At 43.9% G+C, this 22372-nt stretch overlaps 1 protein-coding gene and 1 long non-coding RNA gene across 7 annotated transcripts in view; one reads left to right on the forward strand and one right to left on the reverse strand.

Annotated features, from left to right (window-relative positions):
* The first annotated feature begins 5847 nt into the window (after positions 1 to 5847).
* Mpped2 (metallophosphoesterase domain containing 2) overlaps positions 5848 to 22372 on the forward strand; it is a 179915-nt gene continuing 163390 nt past the window's right edge. Inside the window, exons 1-2 of one of the 6 annotated variants that reach the window (XM_040745978.1) lie at positions 5848 to 6174; positions 11556 to 11803. In XM_040745978.1, the coding sequence (XP_040601912.1) occupies positions 11676 to 11803 (128 nt within the window). In that variant the 5' untranslated portion in view covers positions 5848 to 6174; positions 11556 to 11675. Of the gene's footprint in view, positions 6175 to 6264; positions 6373 to 7382; positions 7570 to 7964; positions 8021 to 11555; positions 11804 to 22372 lie in introns of those variants that run through there. The other 5 variants (XM_040745980.1, XM_040745979.1, XM_040745981.1 and 2 more) reach the window with 5 other exon arrangements.
* On the reverse strand, positions 7224 to 8201 carry LOC121140463. The gene is made up of 2 exons (XR_005877305.1): positions 7913 to 8201; positions 7224 to 7695 (listed from the first exon to the last, which is right to left on the reverse strand). It is a non-coding gene; the product is annotated as an uncharacterized LOC121140463 (long non-coding RNA).

Raw genomic sequence — 22372 nt, forward strand, 5'->3', positions numbered from 1 at the left:
TGTAGGTATAAATATTCAAAAAGCAATTGCATCTACATAAAGACGAACAGAGCTTTTCTTTTTGTCATTGTTCCCTGACATTATTAACAATTATTTACATAGCATTTGCATTGTATTAGATATTATAAGTAACCTAGAGATGAGTTAAGTATTCTGGAGGATGTGCGCGTTATATAGATAGCACTATGCCATTTTATATAAAGGACTTGGGCAGATTCAGATTTTAGTATTCAAGAGGAAGATAGGCCTTGGGAGGGAGCAAATTTGTGGATATTGAGGAACTACTGTGTCTTGCAATGGACGGAAAAAACTCCTACTTTAGGCATGAATAGGTCGTTAGCACGGTGTAAGAACTGTATCTGGTACTGGAGAGATGGCTCAGTGGTTAAGATTACTGGCTGTTCTTGAAAAGGACCTAAATTTGATTCCCAGCACCCACATGGCAGTTCACAACTGTTTGTAACTCCAGTTCCAGGGGATCCGACTCCCTATTCCATCTTCCTTGGTTCCTTTATGCATGAGGTGCACAGACACGCATGCAGACAAAACACCCATATGCACTCATTTAATAGATAAATAATTAAAACTCTTAGGCCCAGTACTTTGGAAGTATTAGTTGATGGGCCAGCACGCACATTAGCTTAGTGAAGAAAGATGGTTACCATCAAATCTACCCACCTGAATTCAACCCTCTGCCCCCACATGGTTGAGGAGAGAACTGCTGACAATCCAGTCAGTTGTCTGACTGCACATGTTAACATGGCATTACACACCCATCCACATATATACCCATATATTAAATAAATAATTCTAAGAAAAAAAAGAAAATATACTGGTTGAGTATTTGAAAGGTCATGTTAATAAGAAAATGGGGAAATTTTTAGATTCTGCTGTTCTAAATTCAGTTTTAAAAGTTGTATCCATTTATTTATATCATGATTTCTAATTGGTCTTAATAATAAAACGCCCAAGATATCAGAATAAATGCTGAAAGATCAGAGAAGTAAAGGAGCCAGTCACTAGGGAGACTTTTTACCTCTACTGAATCCTCAAACTGAAAGGAGGCAAGATCCTGTCTGATTGAAGACCTGCTGTACGAAACCTCAGACTAACGCCCTGAGCTCCTGTCTCCTCCTGCCTTATATTCCTCTCTCTGCCTAGCCATACCACTCCTGTCTCCACCTCACTAATGCTGGGATTAAAGGCGTGTGATCTCACCTGCGGGGATCAAAGGTGTGAGCTCTGTTTCTCTTTTAGACTGATTTTAGACTCATGTAGCCCAGGGTGACCTTGAACTCACAGAGATCCATCTGCTTCTGTCTCCTGAGTGCTGGGATTAAAGGTGTGTGCTACCACTGCCTGACCTCTATGGCTAACTAGTGTGGCTAGCTCTGCACTCCTATCTTCAGGCAAGCTTTATTTGTTACAGCACAAACAAAATATCACCACATTATTTATTTATTTATCTATCTATTTATTTATTTATTTATTGAGAAGGAAAGCAATGTTACCCTGTCAAATTGAATTATCTATCTTGGAAAAAACCCTCACAGCTCTTATTTACCAGATTATATGTTTCTTCCACATTCCTCATCTTATAAGATCATTTTAGCTCTGCTTCAGCGAGACTGCACTGCTTCCCCATGATAAGCCTTTCCCAATTAGCTCTAAATTCTACAGTTTTTTCCAAAACCAGACCCATGGCAGGTGGATAGATTTATTATAGTACCTAGTACATAAAACTGGTAGCAAAAATCATGTGAGTCTGTTAGGATGGATACTAAAATTGAAAACAAACCAGCCCATGCTCAGCAGCCATTAAATGTCCCCATTGCAACACTTAGGATACAGCCTCATATTCACAGGACTGCAGGTTCAACCCCTGGCACCACAAAATAATTATCGTAGAAATGTTTGTCTAGCTCATTACATGAAGTAAATATATAAATATAATGTAAATATATGCTATATTATATAAATAAATATAATATGCACAGCCAGCATATGTAATAGTAAATATAAAAGTTTGTCTGATACTTGTTAGACATCCTTTACTAAAAATGGCAAGAATTAATGTTTTGCAAAATTTAAGATTTTCACATCTTCCTTAGGACCTGTTATTACTTCTGCTGCCAGAAGAGCTAAATGAAATTAACCTTTTCTAGTACACTCATTATGAAACTTATTTCAGGACGTAAAATTTCATTCATCTTAGTATGCCTCCAATGTTTCTCAGTCATGGATACTTTTGTTAACCAAAAATAAGTTTTAAATAAAACAAACCTCCCCAAATTATTCTTATATTTATTTTGAATGTGTCACAAAAAGATATATTCAAGGATCAGATTAGTCATACGGGTTTCTTTTGAGAATATATCTTGACAAACTGTCTTTGTAAATATGTAGGCACCAGTTTTCTCAAGCTTCTTTTTATTTTGGTATCCTACTATATTTAAAGAGAAAAGCCTTCAAATGGGCAGGACATAGCACAGTCTTCAGCTTCTCACTGAGAAAATAATTTTGTAAAGCAGTCTTCTATTTCTAGAGACATTAGCAAAATCCTTTAAATTGAACTGTTTTAGCTACATTGAAAGTTCTGATTCCTCCCAACGCCAGCCTTATGATATCACTTCCTTTCGTGCAGATCTGGCATGGAATTTTCTTCATTGTGTATTTGACTTACTCATTGATGCGTTCTCTCCTTTGCTTTTTCATTTATTGACTCATGTAGTCATTTAACAAGTATTTCCAAGTGTCTACGTGCACAGTACAAAATCATGGAGGGTAGAGAGAAATATAAGGCATAGTTCACAACTTTGGGCATGGGCCACAATAAAAATACCTGAAACAATTTTACAAAGTGTTAACCATGGGGACTCAGGTTTTTTTTTTTTTTTTTTTTTTTTTGGTTTTTTTTTTGGTTTTTTCGAGACAGGGTTTCTCTGTGGCTTTGGAGGCTGTCCTGGAACTCACTTTGTAGACCAGGCTGGCCTCGAACTCACAGCGATCCGCCTGCCTCTGCCTCCCGAGTGCTGGGATTAAAGGCGTGTGCCACCAACGCCCGGCGGGACTCAGGTTTTTTAAAAAGTAGTTTATTGACTGAGTGTTTATTTTTATTTTGTTCCAGTGGTAGTGATAGACTTGAATGGAAAATGGTTATTAAAAATGTAGACAGCTTAAAGACAAAAGGAGAGAGCATAGCTGTAGTTTTTCTTCATGAGATTTATACAATTTCACTGAAATTATCCAAAGGCATATGATAGTTTAATGATTTTTATTCCTTTGAAAGAACCACAGGACACTAAGGTTTTATTGATAGCTTTAATGATTTTATTCCTTTAAAAGAAGCACAGGACAGTCCAGGTTTTATTGGCTCCTGTTCCAAAGTCTTTCTTAGGAGTCTGAGCACTTAGTTCAAAAAGTATTGAACGTTCAGGGGAAGCATCATTTGCCTCCACGCAATGGTCTCCCATGTTTCTCTTGTTTTCTTCCTAAAAGCATTCTGAAAAGATATTTTTCAGGTTTTATAGTGAGCATCAGGAAATGGATGTGGTTGGCACTCAGCCATTTTAAAGTAAGGTTTCAGGGCATGCACCTATATATTTGTGGATAATGTCTCAAAATGTAATTTCAAATCCACATAACGGGAATTACCTGAAAAGTGGCTTCCTCTTGCTCCTGGTTTATTTAAATTCGCTTGCAATTCTCCAAATTTTTTGTTTTAGCAACTCAGAGGATATCAAAAGTCTCAACCCACATGCAAGTTGTTCATTGTTGAATAATTGATCTACAAACAACTACCCAGTAAGGTTAATTTCTTCTTATATTGAAAATTTCAGTTTTAAATATTATTTCCCTCAGTTTCCTTATGCAATAAAATGGTACAAACTCTCACCAACTTTGTAAAGAACCACACACTTGATTTTTAATCACATTAAATATCCTGAAAAATGTGCCAATAAATTAAAACACACTGTTATTTACAGCCTATGTGCCCATATTTAGATTCTGAACCATATTCAAACTAGTTCGACTGTTTCGGCCGACTACAGTGTAAGTAGTAGTGGTGCACAGTGATATCAGTTCAAACAGCCTTGGAATTCAAACCATTTACATGAGAAGCGTGTACTGCTAACTCCTCTCACACAAAAACCAATAGTTTAAAACAACAGCAACATGGTTCTAGTCAGTGTTCGTGGTTGGGCTGAAAAGCAAAAGAAAACAAAATATAAAAGTGGCCCTTCCGCTCACCTTTGGCATCCTTTAATGTCAGTGTCACTTGCTGTGACTTGTGCTGGCCAAGGGAAGGCACTGTCCTTTCCTCTCAGCACAGCAGACAAGCAGGGACACTCAGGGCATGCTGTACAATAAAAGGACATCAGTGAGCCCATTTCCCCTTCATTTCTGCCCGAGCAGAAGAGATGGGTTACTTAAAATTCAAGTGTCAGGGAAGTCCATCGTAAAAGGGAAGTATTTTCAAGCGAATTTCGTTTGATTTTTTTTTTTCCTAAATAGGGGCGCCTTCGACCCTTCCTCCCTTCCTCTCCCGACCCTGGAAACCAATTAGTCTCAGCGCAGAGGCGACAGAGCAGGTTGAAATGGCTCCCTTTTAATTTTAGGGGATATAATTTCAGCCAGGCGGGCTAGTCAGCTGCCACAGTGTGTACTAAGCACACGTATGTCTCGTGCACACACACATTGGAATTGCTTTCGGAAAATGCAGATTTTTTTGAATCTGACTTCTAGAAAGGAATTAGATCTGGTCGCCTTCCAAATCCTTCAGCTCTGACAGTGGCATAACTTCACAAGGCCACCTCATCTTTCAGACAACCACGCCAAACAAGCTTTCTAAAAAGCCTTCTGTCCCAGTATTTCAGAGGTTTTCCCCATCTCTATCCCAGACCCCCTTTTGCATACAATTCCTAGTATTCCACCTTCTCCTGCCCAATCCGGGTTTCCAAAGCAGCAGAGAAAATGGGAGTAACTTCGATTTTAAACTGGTTCTTAAAGTGCAGGTCTTTGGGAGAGGGAAAATGTGATGCAAAGGGGAGGGAGGAGGACAAAAAAAAAAAAAAAAAAAAAAAAAAAGGAAATAATTAAAGCCTTTGCCTCACTTCACCTTCTTATCCCGAACCTGTCTTAATTCATGAAGGTCAAAAACCCTTGTCTTTGGATTGGCCTTTTCTTTCTCAGGAACAATATTGCAGAGTCAAAGATGTGTGTGTGGTGTGTGTGTGTGTGTGTGTGTGTGTGTGTGTGTGTGTCGTTTTGAGTAGCTTGAGGAGAGGGGAGCCTTGATACCCCCACAAGAAAGCCTCAGATCAGCAGTCGAGGGACTCTGAGGTCGTCCCCCTCGGTGTGATCCTTGTGCCCCAAGCCGCTCCTCCAGCCCCTGCAGCGAGTTCTGCGCCTTGGAGCTGTGCCAGGACCTCTGACAGAGCCTGGCAGGTTCACGAGTGGGGGGCGGGGGCTTGGTGTTCTCTTTGCAGAAGACGCCCATCTGGGGGGCTCCCCTATTTTCCTGGCGCTCCGTGGCCCGCCCTCATCTCCCCGACCCCTATCATTTTAAAGCTGATCACTCATGGTGATGAACTTGCATCTCAGCTTCCTGCCGCCTGCTTGACCCAGGAGCACCAGCAGCCTGCGGGCCTCGCCCTCCGCTCTCCCTCCTCTCCTGGAAACCCCGCGGCCTCAGGGCGCGGGTGGGGGGTTCGAGTGGGCCGGAACTACTGCAGGGGCGTGCAGGGCGCGGGGTCCCGGCGGGGAGCTCAGAGAGAGCAGAGCTTGGGCGGCCCAGCTTCCTGGAGCTGTGCTCCTTTGACCCCAGTGGCAGTCCCTGTCACTGCACCGCTCGCGCTCCCTTCGCTCGCCGCGCCCTCGCTGCCTCTCCTCGCCCCCTCGCTCGCTCTCTCCCCACATCGAGGCTGCACTGGTCCTCTCCATCTCCCCCCCAGCAGCGACCCCGCGCCCCGCTCGCACCGCGTCCCCGCGCTACCCTCCAGGCCCTGGATCGGCGGCGGGGACCTTCGGGGTCGAAGGTTCTGGCCCGCCCGCGCCCCTCGCCCCTGTCGCCCCCAGCTCTGCTCCCAGCCGGTTCGGGTGGCTCGGCGATGGCTCGCCCGCACACGGGGCGCTGAAGGCATCCCGGAGACCCGGAGCACAAGCCCGGGAAAGGTAATCCGCCCGGGGAAGGGAGGCGGAGGGCGGGGGAGGGGGGAGGAGGCGGCCGGCGGCCGGTGCCGGGCGCGAGAGGAAGGGAAAAAAAATGCACACACAAAGCGGAGCCCGGGTGAGAGGTGCCTTGTCAGAGGCGCGTGCGAGGGCGCGGGGGCTGCGGAGCGCGGCGGCCCCGCCGACCCTGAGGTTGGCCGAGTAAGCACTCCAGGACCCGGGGAGAGCAGATTTGCAACCCCCCCAGCCAGAACGAATTTCTTTCCGTAGCTGTCCTCCCTCCCACTCCCCATCTTGCTCCCTGTTCTCCCTTCCCCCTAGCCCTCGGCCACCGACCTCTCGGGGTCCCCACCTCCCTGCCCCCTCCTCCGCCCCGATTTCTCGGGACGGGCTTGGGGGGGGGTGGGTGTCTGCCAAAGCCCGCGGCCGAAGCCCCGCGGCGGGGATGGGGGTGGGGCCGGGGAGTCCGAGATCTGTTTACTAGAAAGTCCCGGGGTCGTGCGCTGCTGCTGCCCCGGCCTAGGCCCGCGTGCATTGTGTCGGCCCGAGCCCCGTGCGCCCGCGGCGGCCCCGGGCCAGGTGCAGTGGCCGGACAGCTCGGCGCAGCTTTGTGCTCGGGGCGCCCGCGCGCGCAGCGCTCCCACGCGGAGCTCATAGGCGGCCCCCGCGCCCCGACCTCACTCTCCAGTCGGTCTCGGCGATCGCAGCCTGCAAAGCGAAGGGGGCTGGGAGGCGGGGTACGGTAGCGTGGAAAAGTAACCGTGGCCGCCCAATTTCTTTTCTACCTACGCAAGAGTTAGGTTTTTCTTTCTTTTTAAATTTTTTTCTATTTACATTTACATGTGACAAGGTTGTCTTTTAAAAAAATCTTTCGAATTCCGGGCTTTTGCGGCCTAGGAGGTGAAGGGAACATTTTTTTTTTTAACCTAAAGGTTCTAGAGGGCTTTGAAATTCCCCCAGCAAGAAAATAGCGTGGAAAGATGATGAGTGGGTTTGATTTATAGCTCACCCCCCAACACACGAGGAATTAAGAGCGAATGCGGGTCATGAAAAAAATGTGTAATTGATTTGTGATGGTACAGACACTAACAGGTCAGGGTGGGGGAAAACAAACATAACTTTAACTTGGAAGGGAAGGACTTCCAAAGAGGGGGCCAGGCGGTGGCTTCCACACCCCCTCCAGCTTGATGGCCCGATCCCTTCGCTTTCCAGCCTTTCCGGGGAAGGCGCCTGGCAGCTCCGGGACACAGAGCGAGGAAGCGGCTGTTCATGGTGCAGACCCGGGCTCCGGTCTGTGTGCTCGGAGATGCCAGCGCGCACGGGAGGCTTACGTCCCAGACCAGGGGCTGCGTTGCCCCACCGAGGATGGCGCGGCGTCAGAGCCCGTGTTCTACAGAGGTGCTCAGTAGGTCCCCGACTGGGAGAGAAGAAGGTGGAGTGAGATTAGCCGACCCTGGGGCAGCGATCTAGGATCCTTAGTGCCGCCGGCGGCGGCGGTGACTGTGGCAGCCGGGTACTCAGCGCCTGAGGAATGAAGAGGGAGTTATGGTCAGGACCAGGCAGTGAGAGCTGACAGGGCAGGGCGTGTGTGTATATGTGCGTGTGTGCCTGCGTACGTGATTGTGTGTGCGCGTGTGTGTGTGTGTGCAGTAGCTGTAGCCCCCTCCCCATCTGTCCACCCTAGATTTAAAACAAACAAACCAATCCAAAGTAGAGAATTCTGTGCCCCCCCCCGCCCCACCATATATAGACTCCACGCTTTGTCAGAGGCTCAGGAGAAAAGTCGTGCCCTCCCTCTCCGAAAGAATGTGCCAGCTGGGTGTCAGCAGTGCTGGAGACAAGTTCAGGTGTAAGTGTGATTGGAAGGGAGGGAGCTTAGTGGACAGAGACACGTGGAACTTTGTCAGCATCTTCAGAAAAATAAACTAGCTGAGCAATCGCGGGGAAGGCGAGTGGGCATTGCCCCCGCAAGTGGGGATGAGTGACTGGAAATGGGCATAAAAGAATAGGGGCAGGAGTTAAGAAGGTTCTGGATCCCCGAGGCAGAGGGAGGAGAGAATGAAATTTGGCGGGGTTGGACTGGAGGCAAGCTCCAAAGTCCCTCCACCCAGTTGGTGGGGCGGCTATCTTTCTGATTAAAGTGAGCATCCTTATTTAAACAAGGAAAGTGAAATCCAGAGCTCCTTTCTCCTGTGCTTGGCTTGGGCGGCGCATGAGTAGAGAGGTCAGAAATTGTTGCTTGGAAAGTTTAGGTAAACCGGACTTCTGATGTCTAGTAGGTGGAGACAGTTATTTAAGTCCAGTTTTTAATCCTTTCCTTGCCAGCAGACTTTAAGAGGTTTTTCAAGTGGGTTCCTGGAAAAGAAATTTTCCAGTCTTGCAGCTTAAGGGACAGAAATGACTGCTGTCTAGGAAATGCTCAATGGCTCACGTGGGCTTTTTTTTTTTTTAAACTGAAACTCTAACACCAGTGTGACTGCTTGGCAGTGACAGTCCTGTTTAGATTTTTCTTTAGGCATTTTGGCATCTTGTACTGGGTGCCTTTGTTTGTGGATAAAATGCATTGGAGTATAAAATTAAAAGAAGAAAGCTGCTCCCTTTAACTGTTGTGAGAAGAGGATGTGGTCGGGAGGGTTTTACAGCCTGAAGATTTGAGGCAAGGTCATGCAGCTTCTTCGAAGGTTAAGATGGGGTTCTCGAATCGTTCAGGCCTTCTCCCAATCTCATGTGAAGCAAAGTGGTTTTGCTCATGGTTTTGTCACTAAGGGCCCCCACCCCCCCAAAACCCTCACACACACCAGTCTTAGGATTTGTTCATTTCGAGGTGTGGGTGGAATTGAACATAGCATTTAAAAAAAGCTTTTTCTTGACTTGTCTGCAAAGGTACTGTGAAAGTTTTGAAGCCCTCTGCCTCAATCTGACATTTCCTTCAAAGGACTGCAGATTAAAGAAGATAGACCCGGCAGGTGCACTGTTTCGATAAAACATTTGAAAGGGAACAAGGCAAAGATGAATTCAAATGAGATGCCAGCCACCCATTTAGCTCTTCAGAATTGCAGGGATCTGGGCTTGCTGCTGATGGAGAGATATTGTTTGCCTTGCTGCAGGCAGAGGCGCAAGGAAGGGAGACATAGGTGTTTCTCAGCAGAAAACGGAAATCTGTAGGGTGACTTTAGGATGGAGTGGACCCTTTAGAAGTGGGAATCTGTCATGTAAGTTCTGCCTCATCTTGCCTTCAACATGAGAGGGTGCCATTCTAACTGCTTCAAGTCACTGTAAATACTCAGGGTGTCTTGTATTTCTGACCTATACTCTCTTAGTTTAATTAGTAAGTTTTCTCTCCAAACATTTATATTCTTTCTGGGTAAGGGGTACAGATACTTACTCTGAGGTCACAGTGCTCTAGACATGAATTTGGTTTCCGGCGCCTCTGAAATGTGCTGCACCTCACACAATAGACAGTGATGGAAGGAAAATAAGGATTGCTAAGTAATTTTTATACCACTCTCTAATTTATGCAAACACTAAGTTCTCGTATTCTGAAAATGTGTATTTTCCCACTCTGTGCTTTGATGGCTAACATTCTTTCTAATGACAGACATTTCTGTAACAGGAAGATGTTTTCATTTGTATTTACTTTTCAGCACCACGCAATTATGCAGCCCTGCGCTTCAGTTGTGTCTCAGTACTTTGTGTCTCAAAAGAGAATTACAGCACTTAGAACAGGACTGCAATTTGAAGCAGGTGTTGTGTTTTACTGTTATGCAAAATAACAGTAAAATATAATTGTGTGGGAAATTAAGGAAACAGCTGCAAACTTAGTATGAAAACTGCTACATTATGATTCCTAAGCAGTTCTTTATAGATATCGTACGCCAGAGGAGCAGAGAAAGATTTGCCTTAGCTAATCCTACTAGCCAGATAGCCTATCAACTGGTGCTTACCAGAGTCACAACTCCCATGAAGTCAGGAAGAAGAAAGAAAACCCAAGGAGACATTTTGTTAAAAATGCCAGAACACCAGGGGCTCCTTTCTTGTCTGTGGGAATGTTCTGGGAACACAGGCTGGGTGGGTGTAACCTAGCTTGCTTTGCTAATGTGAAAAAAACCAAAACCAAAAACAATCATTTGAGTAGAACACTGTGGGATTTCTTAACCCAGCAAGCATATGGAGGACTACAGGAGCCCCGGGTTGCAAAATAATAAAATAAATGGCCTATGGCAGGCCATCTGCCTTTTGTTCAATATTTTAAGGTGTTTCATGCCAAATTTCAATCTAATCTTATTATTCTAAATATTTTTATTTGAGATAGCAGCTAAGATTTCTGGAGCTTAATAGTGAACATGGCGAGTGAATTCTGAAGCAGGGTGTTTAGAGAAGAGTGCAGGTTAGCCAAGGGTTAGCCAAGGGGTGTGTGGTGCCTTCTACTTCCTCCAATCGGTCATCGATTGGGACAGCTTCCATGCAAAGGCTTGCTTCCCTTCATCTGTGAACATCTGCCACTAAAACTGATATCTTAACTTCTGTACCCCATGTGGTAACTAACACACTGACATGAAAAGAATCAGAACTGCTGAAAATTTCTTAAGGGCATGAGACCAGCTCCGAGAATGAGGCCACAGAAGTAATGGCTGTCCTCTCTGAAAGCTCCCTTCGGGAGGGAAGAGAGTGGTCGGGGTTACAAAGTTAGGGACCAAACCTTTGAGCCTCTGGCTTTCCCTTGAGTGACTAGAGTATTGAAAGAAGATGTGCCATGGTTAGCCAGAGAGAAGTTGATATGTCTACCAGGCTTTTCGTATTTAAGAAAGTGTCTGCAAGACAAACTTATATGTAATGTTTGCATCATGTGCATTCTGTCCTTAGGCTCCAGTGTCTGTTAATGAGCACAGAATCTTGAGTTTGCATTTGTCATTGTGTCCTGTGGATCATCGAAACATCAAGATTTCAAGTGATTGTATAATGTGATACCAATTCTGTAAGAACCAAATATTTCACTTAGCAGGGAAGGCTTGGTGGAGTCTTCCAGCACAAACCATTTATAGCTAGACACCATGGCAACTGTGGATTTGGTCCTTTTGCAATTCACGTTAAGTGCCATAATTATAATTAGAGAGGAATTCTTAGTTTGAACTCCATTGAGACGATTCACTAGCATCTAGTGATGCCGTAAAAGGTATAGAGTCCACTCTGAGGGACAGTCAGCAAAGAGTAGGCAACAGATTACCCACGAGGAAAGAGTGTCGATTCAGATTTTTTTCTGAGCCAATAATTATTTCTACATTCCACTCTTAGTGTGTTTTAGAACTGCCTTACTCATTGTTCTTATTTTTTAAAATATTTATACACACATATATATGGTTTGTTTTGTTTGTTTCTTTTTCTAGAACGCACAGCAGAATTGATGAGTAGATCCTTGGACTCAGAGGTTGGCTGAAACACACCATGCCTGCTTCCAGCTTTTGCTCCAGAGAGTTGTGAATTGCTCATGCCTATAGGGAGGAAGGATGGCACATGGGATTCCTTCTCAAGGCAAAGTTACCGTAACGGTGGATGAGTATAGCTCAAACCCCACCCAGGCATTCACACACTATAACATCAACCAGAGCAGATTCCAGCCGCCACATGTACATATGTAAGTATTTCTCCTGGATGTTAAAAAAGAAAAAATAGTAACAATCAAGAAAAGAGAAGCAAAGTGAAAGAAAACTATTCCCTCTGCATTTTGCTAGGGAGAGTGGAAGTCAATGATTTCCAAAACAGATGGGTATCTGTGGTTTCAAATGTAGCCCAGGAGAAACCCTTTGCATCCGTGTAACTATTCAATTTTTTACAGCACATTCAGCCACAAAAGTACCCTGGGTCTTCAGGACCTCTGAAGGATTGTGATAGTTGCTCACATTTTGTAGATATGAACTGAGAGAGCAGGGATTTTCCCAGTGCCACACAGTGAATTTTGGCAGTGTCACCTCACCCTAGTTCACTTTGCTTTACCATGCATTGTTTACTTGCATGATGTAATATTTCTTTAAAATTTCTCCAATATTTTCTTACACTTCACCCCAATAAGCCTTTACATTCATCTGGGAAATAAGCCTAATTGGGACTAATTGTCCAGCTACTGCTAAATCATCGTCTCTCCTAGTGAAACGTGGGCTGCATTACGCAAGACTTGAACAATGTGGGGAACAAAGGGTTAAGGGGGAGTGGAACAGTTGGTGTCAGGAATTTTACCTTCCTTTCACTCCTGATACATGTCAAGCTTTAAGCTATTTAAGGAGGAAGTATAGGAGAAACTTAGAGGCAAAGACATCGAAGCACCTGGTCAAACACCAACTTTCGTCTGGTCCTGCACTGTTCAAGAGCCAGGCTTTCAGGAGAAGGGGCAGACGGTCACTGTCTCTCTTGTTTATTCAAGGCCTGGTGCCTATTCTTTATGAGACCCCTTCCGATGTCTAACACTGGTCTTCCATGGCCTGACTGAATCCCTTTCAACTCTGTTGTGTAGTTGAGAGGGAGAGGAGGTTAGGATTTTGTTGACTGTTTTTACTCCTGGCAGATTTGAACTCAGGGCATGCCCAAGTCACATGCTCTTTCTTGTTTTATTTTATTTTTTTAAAAAGTAAGAGCCCACCACCTATACACATACACACACACCTCTCTCCGATTCAGAACCATTAATTAAACAAAATGGTGTTTTCCTTGATTGCTTGGATACTAGTGTGAATAGTGGGATGGTGTTTTGTAAGATGTCCTAGAAAACCACTTAAAGTACCTGTGATGAGGTTTGTGCAAAGTAGGGAAACAAAAACAGCAGGTTTGGAAAACAAGCAAGCAAACAAACAAAAAAAACCAAAAAGAAAAGAAAGAAGGAAAACATCTTTGCAAATGGTCAGTGCTGAGCTGTTTCTGAGAACTTGCTGCTGGCTTCCGTGAGAATCTGCCCATGACTGGGAGTGACTGCTGACAGAGGGCAAGACAGACAGAGGTTTGTAAGGGAATGTCTTTGTTAATGTGATAGGCTTTCTGAACAATAAATGTGTATGTGCATCAAGCACTCTTTTTATTGTTTCCGCTTACCCCCTTCAAATATGTTATAAAATTGGGGCACAGTGTAGCTTAGCATCCTTTTAGCTTTCTTTGGCAGGCTGATATTTGTGTTACAGGATCTCAGAGAGCTCTGTGGATCCTGTTTCCAATGAGGCACGGTGAATGCCGCTCTGCCCAGATTCCTTGGGCAATGAGTGGAGAGCTCAGCCATCACTTGACTACACAGACATTCTTTTATTTGCTCTTGCCCACAGGAGTCTACTGGTAAACTGAACGCTGGGATAGTTTTTAAATCATGTAAGCTTAAGAACTGGTCCTAGATCTAGCTGTGAAAACTTTGAAGGGACAAAGTGTGCATGTACGTGTGTGTGTGTGTGTGTGTGTGTGTGTGTGTGTGTGTGTGTGTGTGTGTGTGTGTGTGTTTCTTTCTCTTGGGGGAGAAAGGAAGAAAGAAAAACAAAACGAAACTCCCCACAAGAGTAACAAAAAAAAAAGAGGTTTGTAATGGCAACCTAGACACCCATGCAGCCTGTCACTGGACTCCAGCCTGGGAATGCTGGGCTCCTCCCAGGTGACTCCAGTGTGGGTTTCCCTTCCATTACCACTCATCTTCTTACCTGAGAGCCCCTGGGCCCTTCCCTGCCAGTGCCTTTGAGCTAACTGTTTCTCACAGCTGTGACATTTTCTGTTCTGATTATCATACGCTTTGAGCCAGTTTAGTTTCCTGCACCCACAGGAAGCCTCTTGTCCTTTGTCTTGTTGCTCCTTTTCCAATTAGAACAACTGTGTCTGCTCCACGTGACACAGCCCTAGCGCCTTCATTTCTTTCTTACATTTCATAGGGCCTCTATTATTTTCTCTCCTCCCCTCCCTCCCTCCCTCCCTCCGTCCCTCCCTCCCTCCCTCCGTCCCTCCCTCCCTCCCTCCGTCCCTCCCTCCCTCCCTCCCTCCCTCCCTCCCTCTCTCCCTTCCTTCCTTCCTTCCTTTCTTCCTTCCTTCCTTCCTTCCTTCTTCTCTCCCTCCCTCTCTCTATCTCTCTCATCTTGCTTTCTTTCTACTTGTCTATCTGTGGTTAATCTAGCATCTATCTATCTACATAATCTATCATCTATTACTGTGTTTTTCTATCTGTGTCTAACATGTTTCATCAATTATTATTTTTCTACCATCTGCCTACCCACTTAGCATCTATTATATTTTATCTACTTGTTTTTATTATATAATTGCTTATTAACTATTAATATACATCTATTCATAGATACACATTTTTATAAATTTGTTATTATTGTAACCTATCAATATCTATCACTTTTATCTATTGTTGTCTATTGGTAATATTTTCTATCTTATATCTATTATTATTTTTTCTCTATATATTACCTACAACTATTTTTCTACCAATCACCTATCACCGTCTGTCTTCTGTCTACCTACTACCTGTCTCTCTGTCTGATCTACTGATTGGTTCAATACATTTGATTATGTGTTGATAGGATAAACCTGGGTCATTCTGGGAGCACGAAGGTTTGTCAGGAATGTGGCTCACTATTGCCTCAGCCTTACCTAGTCATCTAAGACCCTGCTGTTGCTTTGCAGGTTGATGGCCTAGCGTTATGATAGCCCCTGATAGGTTACTGTAGGAGCTTGGGTATCCTCCTTGACTTCAACATGTTCTATTTTGGTTGCATTAAAAACATTACCCCTTATATAAATAGAAATTTAAAGTAATGGTAAAGTATTTGTGAGACATTGAGCCTAAAATTTCCCTTGATTTTTGGAAAATTGCAACATGTCATGGCAGAGTTTTGCTGCATTCCTATAGCTAGTTTGTGTTTCCTGCTTGAAGCATTATACGTTCATTTTGCTGTGGGTACCTCAATGTTCACTTTTGTTTCTCACTCCCCACCAAGAGCTGTGGAGACCAGTAATAAATGCTAGGCCCCTTTGTCTCTTGTCTGACCTACTGATAGCAGTGGGTATTGCATTGCCTTAATCAAAGAACTTTTCCTTTTTCACTTAATGTGGCTCTTAGCTTCGCTTTATGATCAGTTCTCCTCCAGGTACCCCTTCTGATCAACTTCCCTTCCCCAGACATCAGTTTATTCATAGGTAAATAATTGCACCAAATGACTGATGTCTTTTTTTTTTTTTTTTTTTTTTTGGTTTTACGAGACAGGGTTTCTCTGTTTTGGAGGCTGTCGGTCCAGCCTGGCCTCGAACTCACAGAGATCCGCCTGCCTCTGCCTCCCGAGTGCTGGGATTAAAGGCGTGCGCCACCAACACCCAGCTTACTGATGTTGTCTTTAACTATGACTTAATTAAAACTGTAATTAAAATAAAACTTTTTGCAAGGTGCTGATGTGAGGGGCAAATAAGTAAGAGTTGGTTGCCATCATTATGGAGCTCACCTACTTTAGAGCTGGGTTCTCACCCAGTTTAATGAGGTTTAGATTTAGTCCTTATCTATAGCCCCAAGATTGCTACCAGACTTTCTAAGAAGCATCACTTTGAATTTGCTTCTGACGTAGGGTTTTCTTTTCTTTCCTTTTTATAAAAGTAATCCTATCTGACTTGAGAAAAGAAAATCAAAGCACAGCTGGAGTTAGTAGACCAGAATTTAGCCTAGAATGTGAGTCCTTTCTTACTCAGATTCTTGATTATACTGACAGATGAGATGATTGAAAACCAACAATTAACAGGTCTTCATCTGTCCACAAGCCCTTTATCTTTCTTGAACAGAAAGTTGAAAAAGTTATTTAGTATTTTTAGTAATGATAAGAGAAGGCATTAAAAGAACCATTTTAGGTCTGAAATCATAAAGACTTTGTGTGTTTTTAATGATGGGAAGCCTAATCAAATACTCTGGTAAGGTATTCAGCTTGGTCAGGGTTAGCACTAGAAATCTGCTTTATGAGGAGCTCCCTGTTCCTTGCAAAACAGGATGGTTGGTCACAGTACTGAGGTTATTTTTTTAAGGGTTGGCAATGGGGGAATTTTGAATTCAAACCTATCTCCTGTTCCGGCACTTTTCCTTGTTCACACCTTCAGTTACTAAGGCCCCCGGATTTTCTTTCTCCCTTGCTCTTTATCAGAAAGTGGTATCAAATGGTAGCTGTCACCAGTGGGATCCTGTTTTCTTTTTTCATCTGTAGCATGGGGTTGATAAAAGGTTGTTAAAGTAAAGGGGTGCAGAACATCTATAGCACCCACTGTATACTCAGTACCGGTTGTTATCAAGAGTGCTTGCTCCATTGATTCCAAATGTCTTACTCCAAACTGCCTTCATTCAGTCACTGCTCGGTTTTGTCTGGTCTTCTTCAAGGAATCATTGGAGGGCACCATGGAGGCTTTTCCTGGTGGGATTTGGGGTTGAATTTCCGGCAGTGTCAGTATCAGCAGGTGATTTTGTTCCTCAACAGCCAGGAAGGTCTCTACACCTCCAGTTACACCATGAGCATAGTAGTTCAAGTGGGTGGAAATCCTGTGACACGTAGCTGTTCAGTGAAGACCACCAAGATTTTTCTCCTCTTGGGCTAGACCTGACTTCTGTACCCCTGTTTATGTCTCAAGTTCCCCAGCTGGGACCTGTGGTTAAAACAGATATGCGTTAAATAGGATTGCCACAGACTACTTCGGCAGGAACAGGAAGAAGTAATAGCTGAGAATGTGTGGTTGTACTTGCTACTGGCCGGTTGGAAAAATTTGGGGTCTCAGTATTGTCACTTACAAAGTGGGCTTAATGTCATGATGCTTGTTAACCTTAAATGAACCCTTTCCACTGCCCATACCAGTACCAGCACCCTTGAAATCAGACAGGACCAGAAGACAGTACTTGGTACACAGATTTAGTGACAACTGTGACTTTGTACTCATGATGACCTCAGGGTTAAGATGTTTCTTAACTGCTTGGCCTTATAAAACGTGCCAGGCACAGCTTGTTCCTGTTGTGCTGTTGCCTTGGGTAGTATCTGTCCGTGTTGCTTGGCCACTGGTAATCAAAAAGTAATCTTTTGAGGTACCTGATAATCATTTCATGACATATTCATGCAGTTTTTGTAGATATTTCATTTGATCTGAAGTTTCATTCCTTCCCTGTTCCAGAGTGCGTTAGAAATCACATTGATTTCAGGATTATATTAGGTATCCATAGATGAGAAAAAAAGGGAGAGAGAGTTGTGGTGTGAAATTCCTCTCACCTGTTTGACAACTTGGCTGCAGCCCATGGCTCTCGTTTGGGGTTTGTGGACCCTGTGAGGTGTGGTGCCTAGTTTAAGCAAGCCCGTCACTGGAGGATGGGCCTTGAGATTTGTAGTTTAGACCATCGTACTGTCTTTGCTTCCTGATCCCCGACAGGCAGAGATGTGTGTCAGGCTCCCACTGTCATGCCTTTCCCATCACAGTTGATTGAATTCCCTCAACCAGCAGCCAGAACAAATCTTCTGGGTTACCGATGGTCACTTAGCTAACCACCTGGTGTCATTTATATTTATATACTTCTATATGGTTGGAATTACTTTTATACAACTGTGGTACTTTTATGCTAATTTTCAAAAGATTGATAATTCATCTCTATGTCTTGTGTTAAAGGCTTACTTCAATGTACATCGTCTCCTTTCATTGGGTCTCACTTAGCTTCCTAGGGTGACACTGTCTTCTAGTGTATGATGTAGTCAAGGAGTAAGCCAAAAGGTGTTCAACTTGTTCCCATTTAGGAGGATGTTAACTCTTCTGTATCCTTCATATACTTATCAAGGAAAGACTTTAAAAACTTTATTTTGGCTGTGTGTGGGGTGGGGCAAGGTACATATGAGTGTGGGGTCAGAGGATAAACCTTTGAGAGCGGGTGTTCTCTTTCTATCTCATTGAAAGAGGGTCTCTGTTGTTTCATTCTACACTGGTCCATGAGCTTCTAGGAAAATTTCCTGTCTGCTGAACTTACATGCCTCCCTTGTTGTGGGTTCCAGAGGTTGAACTGCTGTTGTTGGGTTTGTGTGACAAGGCAGACGTTTTCCCAAGGTGAACCATTTCATTTACCCAGTGAGGAAACATTTTTAAGAAGTGTCTTAAACCCATCTTGAGAAGGCAGCAGTGAGTATAGTATCAGCAGCTTGCTGACATGCGTACAGGCAGTATTTCAGGGAACTGGGATTCTGGCCCTATTGGGGTCACTAATTAACCCTGATCTTCAGGGAGCTAGACATCTCTGAACTATCAGGCTCTAAGGGCTTGAATAACCTCCTTTTTTTCTGGATCTGTGTTTTTTGCCCCTGCTCCTCCTTTTTGGTCTATTTGAAATTAAAAACATAAACCCCACATCATTAGTGATATTCTGTGGGGGAAGATTATTAGTGAGACTCTGTAAAGATGCTGTATGGAAAGAGAGAAGTGAGCTGGAACTCTTTTTTTTTTTTTTTTTTTTTTTTTTTTACAAGACAGGGTTTCTCTGTATTGTTTTGGAGGCTGTCGGTCCAGCCTGGCCTCAAACTCATAGAGATCCGCCTGCCTCTGCCTCCCGAGTGCTGGGATTAAAGGCGTGAGCCACCAACGCCCGGCGTGAGCTGGAACTCTTACATGGTGGGAAGGTAGCATCAGTGAATGAGTTAATGTCTAGAGTTCAGCAAAATTTCTAACAAGGTAGATGCGTATTCTTTACTGCAGGGATGGGCTGTGTTAACACTTTGTACAAAATCTAAACATACACTTCTCTCAGAAAAACACATTCTCTTTCTTATTACAGATTTATCACTGGCTTGCACATTAGCATGGCCATAACTTACAAAGGTATTTTCAATCTGAAGTTGGCCTTGGAGATACTGAACGGCCCTTTTTAGTTTGCACTCACACAAAAACAGTGGATTTCTTTTCTTTCCCTCTCTTGTTTCTTTTAAAGCATATGTCCTTTCTCTGTACACACCCCCAGGGTACCATCTTGTGGTCTGTGACAGCTGGGCTTCATTTTTCAGCTAACTTTCCCCCTATTTTGCAGATATCTTTATTTGCATTAAAGCATTAAAGAGATAATCTAAGATTAGATATTTTGTCCAGAAGGACTTATTCTTAGAAACTTCACTGTATGACTGTACAACTGGGTAGAAATGTTTTGTCTTTCTTTGGCTACTGGGCTATCAGGAAGGAAAAATAATTTAACAAATAAAACAGATCATGTCCAAGATTAGATCTGGATTTTTGTATTTGTGTGAATGTGTGTGTATGTACACATGTGTATGACTGTACACATGCAAGTGTTCTTATGTGTGTGCTGGTGTTCGTGCATGTGTGTATGCATGTCTGTGGAGGCCAGAAAAAAGCCATGGCTTTGGTTGTCATCATCCGGAACAGTGCCCACCTCCTTTGACACAAGGCCTCTTATTGACCTGTCCTTTACCAATTAGGCTAAACTGGTTGGCTAGCAAGCCCTAGGAATCCTCCAGTCTCTGCCTTCCTAGTCCTGGGATTACAAGCATGCATCTCCATGCCTGGCAGTTTTACATGGGTTCTGGGGGTTCAGCCTAAGCCCTCATGCTCATAAGGCAAGGTTTTTTTTTTTCCCTAGGCCTGAATTTGTTAGATGTTAGTGTTTTTGTAAGACAGGCTTGCCATGTGTTTCAACTGACCCTATACTTCCCATCCTCCTGCCTCAGTCTCCAAAATTCCAAAGTGCTGAGTGGTACAATACTCGGATATATCTGGATTTTTATTCTACATTTTGGAGGTAGAGAAAGATGATAAAGAAGTATGTCCACAGTTAGTGGACAGACAGGTCCTGCTACCTGGAAGCTCTCAGGCCAACCCCTTTGTGGGCTGTTTGTCTCTCCTGCGTTACATTCAGGCTTTCTTTCAACTTCTTTGGCTGAGATGCTCTGACTGAATGAGAGAATGAAGTTAGTATATACAAGACTTATAATTTTTCGGCAAAGGCAGTCTCTCTCTCTCTACCTGGAGTTCACTGAGTGGTTAGACTGGTTGACCACTGAACTCCAGAGATCTGATGACACTTACAACACCAAAGTTCTAGAGTTACAGACATGTGCTGCTGTGCCCAGCGTTTACATGGGGAATGTGGCTCAGAAATCAGATCCACCTGTTTGAGAGGCATATATACTGAGCCATCTATCCACCCTGCATTTTATTTTATAATTACAAAATTCCCCATTGCTCTCATCACCTTGTATTTAGCATATTCTATTTTAAAAACTTACTCAGTGTATATTGGTCATGCTTAGATAAATGTTGCGTTTGATATTTAAATATTTGTGTTTCTTCAAGATTTATGTAGTGAAATTCTAACCTCCAAATCATAACATTAGGGGGTGGAACCCATGGATGGTGATTTGTTCCTGAGGGTGAAATTCCTAAAATTGGAATCTAAGAGACACCCTTGCTCTTCCATCCTATGGGCTTGTAGTAGGAAGGTGGCCTTCATCAGACATGCAGTCTGCTTTGCCCTTGAACTTCCCAGAGAACACAGCAGATGTATTCAAAGACTAGAGCTCCTGTTGGCTGCTGTGATGCACTGGCCTTGGCTTTCACAATGGGAAAGGATCAGCATCCATGAACTTTGGTCAGCAAGGAGATGAGACAAAACGTTGCTATGGCATTCTCGGGTTCACAGCATGACTCAACATACCTGTGACTCTACAAATGGCCAGGACAGCAATTTTTGGTGTGTTGACCTATTTTGATCTCTGAGATGGAATGATTTTTTTAAATGGCCATTTTAGGTACTTCAAAACTTCACATTTGGATTTCATTTTTGGTAAGTTTATTTGACACATGGTGACCTATGAACTGGCTTTTGAGAAACATAAGAAGGTTTGAAGCGTGGTGTCCTTAGTTCACCATCTGTTGTATCCAGGAGATGTAGTATATGCCGGGGCCCCAGCTCTGATTTCTGCAGGTTAACCGGTTTTAACCTTGTACTTAACCTTATGTTTTGGGCATGGCTGGTAGCAGTCAACCCCATTCTGAGCTAACAAATCTAGAAAAGGGAAGAATGGGGAAAGGTGAATGTTTGGTGAGACTGAAGAAGGAAGAGTTAGTCCTGAAAGAATGTTAATTCCTAATTCTTCTGTACTGAAAGTCTGTCTTCCCATGTGAGACAGAAAGGCATAGGCGTTTTGCTTGGTGCAAACCCCGGTTCTCCCATGGATCCCGAAGGGAAACAACAACCCCTGGAGACGGTCTGCTCCACCCCTTGGCCCTTGATGATTGGTCAGGGGTGGCTCCTTTCTGCATCTCTACCCCACCAGGATATTAATGGTCATGGCACGCTTCATTGTTTATCTTGGAATTTGATACCATCATCTTGGCAACCAAACTGGGACCCTTATTGCTTGGATTGTTTCTCATTTGTTGTTAATTATCTGTTTCCATAAATTCTTCACTTTGAGAAAAAAGAGAATGTTTTGAAATATTTCCTCTAGCATGTAAGCAGGCTTCATTTTCTGTGCACAAAAGAGAGAGCGGAGCCCTTTGGTAACGCGGAGCAATCAAGTGCCCTGGTTTTTCCCCTGGCTCATCTAGATCCTGATAATTCAACCAGGATTTGTGCTGAAAGAGTCTTTGCAAATTCTGCATTAGTGAGAGGAACCCTGATAGAAGAGGGGGGGAGCGGATAAAAGAACAATTTAACTTTACAGAAGGGTTTTGCTTTGGTTTGGTACCAGAACTGTTTTGTGTGTGCTGGGGTCACTTCCCTTTAGCTGTTCCCCGTTCCTGAAGGTTGAAGCTGAACAGCTCAGGGTGAGAGAGGCTTCTCCTTACCTGCCTTTATGAGGTGTTTATTTTGTCAAGTGTGGGATGAAAATGAGTTTTCTGGCCATTAGTGCACATTAGTTGTGAGCTTGTGCTCACAGGGAGCGCTCGCCACGTTATAAACACACAGTGCCTAAGTTTCCTAAGGTGCTGGACCCCAGGCTGCAAGAGCCATGCTGGACTCCTTATGTTAATCAAAGACTAAGTAGTGGGGGTGTGGGAAAGGGAGCTTGAGTACTTTTGTTTTACGGCGGGGAGCTCAGGAATGGGGTGATTGTTGTAAAACAGAAATATGGGCACAATTAGCAGTATTTGTAAAAATGAAAGCATTCAAGTTATTAGAACAAAGTATAACCAGACTTAGCCTACCCCTTGCTTGTCCCCTTGCATGTGTTCATAT

This window comes from Mesocricetus auratus, unplaced genomic scaffold (assembly GCF_017639785.1).
Source record: "Mesocricetus auratus isolate SY011 unplaced genomic scaffold, BCM_Maur_2.0 Super-Scaffold_100004, whole genome shotgun sequence".
NCBI lineage: Eukaryota > Metazoa > Chordata > Mammalia > Rodentia > Cricetidae > Mesocricetus > Mesocricetus auratus.